Source organism: Lactuca saligna, chromosome 5 (genome assembly GCF_052625555.1).
Source record: "Lactuca saligna cultivar CGN05327 chromosome 5, ASM5262555v1, whole genome shotgun sequence".
NCBI classification, from domain to species: Eukaryota; Viridiplantae; Streptophyta; class Magnoliopsida; order Asterales; family Asteraceae; genus Lactuca; species Lactuca saligna.
Genome location: NC_136421.1, coordinates 297,420,901 through 297,430,203, shown reverse-complemented (window position 1 = coordinate 297,430,203; position 9,303 = coordinate 297,420,901). Strand labels below are relative to the sequence as shown.

Genomic DNA, 9,303 nt, shown 5'->3' with positions numbered 1-9,303 from the left:
GTTGTAAGGATCTTTGGATTTGTATCATGTTATATAGGATGTTACTATGAGGTAGTGATCTGTAGATTTGTATGTTTACCTGTACTTATTGGATATTATCTAGTAAAGTGCCATAGGGATTGCATGTGGTCATGTAGGATAGCCTAAGAACTCTTGATCTAGGCTTTCATGTTTGTTCCTTGTTTGGTTGTGGCTCTATAGTAGGTTCATCTGTTCGGGTGGTTATCTTACCCCTGGTTACTTATAGTTACACATTTCATGGAGGTTAGCTAGTTGTGGGACAGTGTGCAGTGCGAGGACTAGTAGGTGGTAGTGAGCTCTATGATTGTTGTTGCATGTATTATGTTCCTACTTGGTCCTTATTGTTTATATGTCGACATATGGTGGTAGTGGGTTGAGGCGGGCCTGCTTTGTGCTATAGGATAAGAAACATGGTGCGGGCCAACTGTAATCCATAGGCACGGAGGCTCGGGACGAGCGGTTGGGTGAGGCGGTAGGCCAACGAAACCTCAACATTCCAATCCAATGATTGTGGGTCGTTATGTATGCTTGTATGTTTATCGTATGGTGTAGTTTGATGGAAAACTCACTAAGCTTTGTACTTACACAGTTATTTATTATTTCAGGTATCATCGGTCATCAAGGGAAGGCAAATGCATGATTGTACACATTCATCAACAACAATCAAGATTCTACGCTTTAATATTACTCTAATTTTCAATATAAATGTATTTGGAATAAACGGTTTTCTTCAAAATGATTTTATAAATAGGAAGCTTTACTTAAATAAAATAAAAAAAAATTTGTTATGAAATTAGGACGTTACAATTTAGCTCATAGTAGACTATTCAGTGAAAACTATTAAAAAAAGTTAATAGCTTCCGCATGCGAACTTTATAACAATCATCATATCAGCTAGGTTCTCTCAATTACAAGGATGTCCTATAAAAATCGAAAGAAATCAAAAATAAAACTTTTTCATTATCAGTCAAAACTTTCGTATAATACCAACGAAAACTAAAAAACAAAAAATCACATTTTCGCATATTTTCATATGTGGATCATTTTTCATTTTTGTGGCTATTTTAAAATATTAAAAAAAAACTATTATAATAATTTTCTTTTTAATTAATTGAATTCGTTAGGAAAATTGTCAGAAAAATCTTAATATTTTCGGAAAAGTTTTGCTTTAGTCTTCCCAAAAAAAATTAAATATAAAAGTTCCGATTATTTCATTTTGACTCAAATTAACAAAAAAAAAACATTTTTTAACATGAAATGACATATTATCGTGTAAAATCAAATAACCATGACTTTTCTGTTCAAAAATTAAAAAAAAAAAAAAAAAACATTGGGACTAAGGTGAAACTTTTCCGAAAATATTAAGATTTTTCTGAAAATTTATCAATTCATAAATAATAACTTGAGCAAACTTTAGAATGTAGTTAGGCCAAAAATTGATACGGATATCCTATTAAATTAATGTGCAAACCAAAATCAAAACTGATAATTTGTTTTATTATTTTAATAAGAACAATCAGGTGCTGTTCATTTTTTCGAAGTGAAAATTCATGTAGTCTGCAAATCATTTTAGGAACCCTTTGCAACAGAAGAGGTGGACCATACAGTTACAACATGTAAAAATAAGCATTTTTTTTTATCATCTACAGACTGTTGTAACAAACTTAAATTTAAATACATTAATTTTATAAATTGAAAATAGTTTTAAACACTGAAATTTTAATAATTTTAATCTTAAACCATTGAAAGAATAGTAAAATGAACATGTAAAAAATATAAATTTTCTAAAAAAAATATAAAAAAATGTTGAAGAATCTCAACGGTAAAAAATTTAAAAAATCAAAGATTTTTTTTAAATCAAATTATAAAAAAGTGCGAAAACTATAAAAAGAAATTGTATCGAATCCATAAATCAAAGTTAAAAAAAAAAAAAATCAAGTTACAAAAAAATAAGCTAAACCAAATTTCTAAAAAAAATCACTTGGAAACAATGAAAGCAAACGAGATTTGAAGAGACAAGTCAAATGTTATGCTGCTCAGAATACGTGCAGATGTTTTGTAGATTGTAGGATGAGGCCTTTCAAAAAACAAATTGTTATAAAGAGTAAGTGTTGCACGTGTGTGGCGCCGCATAACAAAGAGTAGTTTGAAGAGATTTAAAAAAAAAAAAAAAAAAACAAACAACTTAATGTAAATATATCAAAAAAAAGTATCAGTAATATATACTATTAATATAATTATTAAAACTTATAAAATAGTTTATTAGTAGGATCACTTTTAAAAAAGAATTTATATATTATATATACCATAAGAAAATCTATGGGCTTTGCCGCTTTGCCAAATTGAATATGGTTATTTGTTCTCTTTTTAAGTTGATTTGATCAAAATCATATCTTAGTGATGATTTTTTTTTTTAATTCTCTATTATCAAAGAAAAAAATATATATATTGTTTTGATTGTGTGTTTCACATCTTCAAATTTTAGATTTTTTTGTTGTATAAAGTTATCATTAATTTTTCATCTTTAATTTAGGTTGTTTCATTACTCGATAAGTTTTATTACCTTGATTTTTTTTTTTTTTTTTGGTAAAAGGGTTTTGACAATATGAATAGAGTTGAAGGCTGTTTTAGATAAACTCACCATCAAGTTATCGAAGTTATCGAAATGGAGTGAAAAATCAACAATGGTTTCAACTCTCAAATACATTAAAATTATTTAATATAGTTGTTTATTTCGAAAAGAAGAAATTTTGGTAAAAGCCTTTCATTTGCACCTGGTAGTAGGTTCATTTTTATGTAGTCGATTTAAAGAGTTTGGAAATATATTACATGTATATGTTTAAAAGTTCTAAGCATTGTTTTAAATTTAATGGAATCCTTGAGGTGTCGGTTCATTTAGGATAGCGATTTGGGTGCATGAAACTTGACTTGGGTTAGTTGGAAGAAAATAACACCGAACAAAAAAGTTGGTGGACTCGGTAGGATACCTTAGCTGCTTTTTAAATGGATTTAGTGATTTCTTGAAGTAAATAATACCTTGCGGGTTCGGATTATTAAAGCTCTTTATGGTGAAGACGGTCTTTTAGGCCAAACTTTTAGTGAGGTGCTATAAAATAGGTTGGCCTTACTTTATTGGTTGAATTAAATAGGAGTAAAAGCCTCACCCAACAATGTTGGTAGTCATGGGAGAATTGTTATTATTAAGGTAACAAGAAACACAATCACAAAACTTAATGCTCCTACAATCTCGCTAGTTGGTGATTGCCTCTCATCTATTGAGGTTCACGATCACAAGAAAAGGTAAAAGTGAAGCATCATTAATCAAGGTTGTAAAAGTCATTTGACTAACTACTATAAATTAATCGATCTATTCGGATATTAGTCGATGACTAGTCGGAGACTCTAAATAAATTTTATTGATAGTGTTTAACATGCGTTCGGATTTTCCATTTTGTTGGGAGGTGTGAGGACACAAGAAGGAAATTGACTTATGTTTTTTTGCAAAGAAATTATGGAAGTTCTTGTTATTGTACTCACCCCCGTTGTGATACTGTAAGGATTTGATGGTTGTTCAAAATTGGGTTTTAACAAGTTGAAATAATTCAGGAAATTTATCAAAAATATCATAATGAATAATATCAAATGCATGAGAAACAATGAAATCAAAACTAACAAACAAAAGCTTTGTGTGCTTGACAAGTTGACACGATTGACAAAGTTTATGAAGCTTATCATTATTACAAGAAATAAATTTATTGGATGTTAAATACGTGAAAGCTTGGTCACTAGGTGACCCAAACAATAATGTCACATGGAAGGACTCAAGGAAACTTACACTTGTAGAGTGAAAGGAACGATCGGATAAAGAGGACCCCCACTGTCAAATCGGAGTCGTGTAATCATTGGCATTAAACACAAACTCATCACATTTAATAGTGCATTTATTTTGTTTAGTGAATTGATGATCAAAGATGCGATTTTTAATAATAGAGATTGTTATGAGTACATTATTAAGGTGCAAAGGACAGTAAGGATTTTTAAGTGGGAAAGAGGTATGTCCGATAGTCACTATAGGTATGCAAGAACAATTATCGACTAACATCGAATCAAAGACACTTGTGAAGGTTAGTATTTAATATACTTGCATTTGCATGTATATGCACTAGTACAGAATAGTTTTTGTAGTGCGAATATTTGTTCTTTTTTGAGGCGGTTATTTTAGGAAACCGCCTCATCAAATCGATGTAGCACTAAAAAACACGAAAACCGTATTAAAAGAGCAACAAAAAATTCCTCCAACATTTTTATTAATGCGGTTCACCAAAAAAAGCATTAAAAACGATTTTTTGATGCTATTTGCTATAAACGCACTATTAAATTATGATTTTTTGGTGCGTTTTTTTCTAACCGCTTCATTAAACAACGATTTTTTGGTGCCATATTCAAAAACCGCTTCATTAAATTACGATTTTTTAGTGTCATATTCGAAAAATCGCATCAATTAAAAGCTAATTATTCTCGGTGCGAGGGTTTCTCTTCTTTGTAAATGTGAACATTCTTCTTCGACGAAATCCCTATGCAAGTTACAAAAACTCAAAATAGCCTCATTAAATTGTCTAGTTATCTTCATTAAAGGTAAATTAAATTTTATTGTTCTTTTGATTTTATATTACCTGTTTATTTATTAAATGATTGTTTAATTGTTATTTTAAATTGATTTGTATAGATTATTAAAATGTTAAAATTTACATAACTTGTTTGTTGAAAATCGATATATTACATTGTTTGTTTGTTTATTTTAATTTTCGGATGACTCGTGATTATTGGATGTACAAAGCTTCACGTTTTTCTGAACTTTATATAGAGGGTGTTCGAACTTTTATTAGGGTTGCCGAAGCAAATCGCGTGAATAATGGAAATGAATCGATTTCTTGTCCTTGTAACCTTTGTAAAAACTTTAAAACGTTTAATTTTATTGGAGAAATAGAGTATCATTTGTTGCAAAATGGTTTTGTGCCTAATTACACTTGTTGGTCAAGACATGGAGAAACACTTGTTGATTGTGGCACATCGTCGAGCAATATAAATATTCATAATAGTACATACAACAATGATTCATATGTTGATGAAGATGATCATCATTCAAATGAACCAAATGACAATTTCAATGAAATGTTTGATGACATGGAGACTAACATGGATGATGTTGAACAAGAAAAGTTACAACGCGTATTTGAAGAAGCGGAAACACCGTTATATAGCGGTTCCAAATTTATGAAACTCGATGTGGTATGTAGGTTGATTAACTTAAAGTCGAAAAACGGATGGACTGATAAAAGTTTCACAAGTCTATTAGAGGTTTTGCATGACATTCTTCCGGAAGATAATGTATTACCCATTTCTACATATCAAGCAAAAAAGCTAATGTGTCCGATGGGATTGGAAGTTGAAAGAATACATGCATGTCCAAATAATTGTATGTTGTACAGAAAGGAGTTCGAGAATAAACATAATTGTGTTTTTTGCGGTGCATCGAGGTATAAACGGAAAAAATATTCGGATGAAGTAGATGATGATGTGACGAAAAATGGACCACCGGCTAAAATATTATTGTATCTCCCTATTATACCAAGACTAAAAAGGTTATTTTCAAACGAAAAAGAAGCAAAGTTACTTTGTTGGCATTCGGAAGAACGTGTAACTGACGGAAAACTAAGACATGTTGCAGATTCACCTCAGTGGAGGAATATTGATAAGAAGTATCCTGAATTTGGAAAAGAGATGAGAAACATACGGTTTGGGCTGAGTTCAGACGGGATCAATCCTTTTGGGAACATTAGCAGTCGTCATAGTACATGGCCGGTTCTTTTATGCATTTACAATCTTCCACCATGGTTATGCATGAAACGAAAATACATTATGATGTCGTTGTTGATTCAGGGGCCGAGACAACCTGGTAACGATATTGATGTGTATTTGTCTCCTTTGATTGATGACTTAAAAACTCTTTGGAGTTCGGGTGTAGATGTATATGATGCTTATAAGAAACAACACTTTCAATTGCGGGCCATGATTTTTTGTACTATAAGTGATTTTCCAGCATACGGTAACTTGTCAGGATACAAAACAAAGGTTAAGAAAGCTTGTCCAGTTTGTGAAGATCAAACAAGCTCAATATGGTTAACAAATTCCAAAAAAACTGTATACATGGGACATCGAAGATTTCTTCCTAAGGGTCACCGTTTTAGGAAGAAAACTATTGAGTTTGACGGAAGTATTGAGATCAGAACGATGAGGAAACGATTTGATGCATTTTCACGAGTTGCAAGTTTAAATGTTGTGTTGGGAAAAAGATTTCGTGTTAATAAAAATGCCCTTTGGAAAAAAAAGTCAATTTTTTTTTTAATTGCCTTACTGGAGATATTTGGATGTTAGACACTGTCTAGATGTTATGCATATAGAAAAAAATGTATGTGAGAGCTTGATATGCTTATTATTAGAGATGAAGCATAAAATTAAAGAGGTTAATGCCCGAAAGGACATGGCCGAGATGGGGATACGTGAAGATCTTGCCCCCGAACAGAGTGCTAACGGTGTTTATCTCCCACCTGCTTGTTATACTACATCAAAAGAAGAAAAAATAAAGTTTTGTCAATGTTTACATGATATTAAGGTCCCATCAACTTATTCTGCAAACATTAAAAGATTTGTGTCGATGAAAGACTGTAAATTGTTTGGAATGAAGTCTCATGATTGTCATGTTTTGATGACACATATGATTCCTATCGCAATTCGTGGAATTTTACAAGATGATGTCCGGCATTCTATCACTAAGCTTTGTTTGTTTTTTAACAACATTCACTCAAAGGTTATTGATGTAGATGATTTGGATCAATGGGAGAAAGACGTTTATGTTACACTTTGTGAACTAGAGATGCACTTTCCACCCTCATTTTTTGATATAATGGTTCACCTCATATCTCATATCGTACAAGAAATTAAGGCTTGTGGTCCTATATTCTTACGATACATGTACCCTTTTGAAAGATACATGGGTATCCTAAAAGGTTATGTAAGAAACCGTAATCGGCCAGAGGGCAGTATTGTTGAAGGGTATACTTGTGAAGAGGTTATTGAGTTCTGCCAAGGTAATCCTATTAATAATATATTACAGTTATAACAATCTATAATATTTTATATATAATATTAATATTTTTTGTAGGCTATATGAAAGGTGTCGAAAGTGTTGGTGTTCCAAAAACTCGTCATTCAGGTCGACTTGAAGGAAAGGGAGGAGTCGGTTGCAAAATAAACATGCCAACTTATGAAGAGTTACAAGTTGCACATTTAGTGGTCCTAAAACACATGAAATGTCTTGCTCCTTACGTTGATGAACACATGGACATGTTAAAGTTGAAATACCCGGGTAAGGAAAAAATGTGGTACATAAACAATCATAACAAAGAGTTTTCGAGTTGGCTGGAAAAGAAGATAGCAGAAACAGATGTTGATGAAACCGTGAAAAGGTTGGGACGTGGGCCAGATTGTAGAGTTAAATCTTATCAAGGGTACGACATTAACGGTTATACATTTTACACCAAAGATCAAGATGAAAAAAGTACAATGCAGAATAGTGGAGTTACAATGATAGCATCAACGACCGAATTCGATAGACGGGATCATGATACTTTGATAAGAATAGCCAAAGATTCTTATTACGGTATTATACACAAAATTTGGGAGTTGAATTATTATGACTTCGTTATTCCTGTGTTCAAATGTAAATGGGTGAATAATCGTACAGGTGTTCAAGTTGATAAAGATGGTTTTACACTTGTTGACCTTTCAAGAAATGGCTATGTATCTGAGCCATTCGTTCTCGCAAAACATGTCACACAGGCTTTCTATATCAAAGACCCAAGCAAGAAAAAAGAGCACATCGTCTTACAAGGCAAACGACGTATTATTAGTGTTGATGATGTCGTTGACGAAGAAGAATACGACCACTTTGATGATCTACCACCATTTTCGGTTGGTATTGAACCCGGTAATTACGATAATATTGAATGCACAACATTTGTACGATCTAACATAGAAGGGACATATGTTGATTAAGTGCATGGATTGTTTTTTTTTTCTTTTTTGAATGTTGTTTTTACATGAATTTTGTATGAAATACTATCTATTGATAAATAATAACAATATTGCCCTTATCTTTTGATAATTATAATGTTTGTATAATTGTTATAAGAAATATCAAATAACATTTATAAGTATCAGTTAAGACTTTTTTTATCTGCGGTGTTTGATCACTTGTGATGGCATTTAATATTAGGCATTTAGTAAATAGGTAATCTACTTTTTTGGTGAAAACCGCCCTAATAAATAAACAAACCGCTTGAAAAAAACGAAAACCGCATCAAAAGATATACTTCTAGTTTTTACGTGGAAACCGCCCTAAAAAATAAAAGTAACCGCCTCAAAAGACAAAGACAACATCAAAAAAAATACAAAACCGCCTCAAAAAATACGTATAAAAAGAAGCTAAAAATAGCATCAAAAAATCGATAAACGCATAAAAACATATTGAGTTTTGATTGAGTAGTATTTTAGAAAAGATAATTATATATTGCTATTTTCTTTTTAGAAAAACTAAATTATTTAATTTAAAAAAACAACGAGTAATATTTTTTTAATTTTTACATTCAATTAATATACAAACTATTGGTAAAATGAAAATATATATATATATATATATATATATATATATATATATATATATATATATATATATATATATTATTGCTAAGTCCACGATGAGTAATGGGTGTGCGATCTGACTCGCCGAGTACACCTTGTGACATCTCTATTATGTCGATTACAGTCCATTCCAACACCTTCAACTCATAGATCTGGACTTCTAATGCCAACTTTGCATGTAAAGTTGCTAACTTTAGGTGCATGCAAGGTGTTATGAGGCTAGAACACTCAATCCAACTCTGGATCTGTAACGACCCAATTTTCAAGTCCAAAATTTTTATTTAATTAACTGACTCATAAAAATATTCTTAAGAAAATACTGTGAAATCACATCATCTCATAGACCGGATGCTAGGGGCTATTTCACCCCTACTAGTACCACATAGCATGTAACACATAACCATATTCTATCTAGTATGACTAGGTATGACCACCCCCTTTTGGCTTCTCTTTCCTCAAAAACGATTTAGCTCACTTAGGGTTTCTCTAAGGGACTAGTAGCCGCAATGAGAGGCTATGAGT

General features: G+C 31.6%; 2 protein-coding genes across 2 annotated transcripts; both read left to right on the top strand.

The window, feature by feature from the left end:
• The first annotated feature begins 4,830 nt into the window (after nucleotides 1-4,830).
• Nucleotides 4,831-6,456, top strand: LOC145046920 (uncharacterized). The gene has a single exon (XM_078995184.1). It carries the CDS (start codon nucleotides 4,831-4,833, stop codon nucleotides 6,454-6,456), a length of 1,626 nt encoding a protein of 541 aa, XP_078851310.1.
• Nucleotides 6,457-6,523: 67 nt separating this feature from the next.
• LOC145046919 (uncharacterized) lies at nucleotides 6,524-8,136 on the top strand. The gene is made up of 3 exons (XM_078995183.1): nucleotides 6,524-7,169; nucleotides 7,244-7,741; nucleotides 7,826-8,136. Exons 1-3 carry the CDS (start codon nucleotides 6,524-6,526, stop codon nucleotides 8,134-8,136), a joined length of 1,455 nt encoding a protein of 484 aa, XP_078851309.1.
• Nucleotides 8,137-9,303: the final 1,167 nt, after the last annotated feature.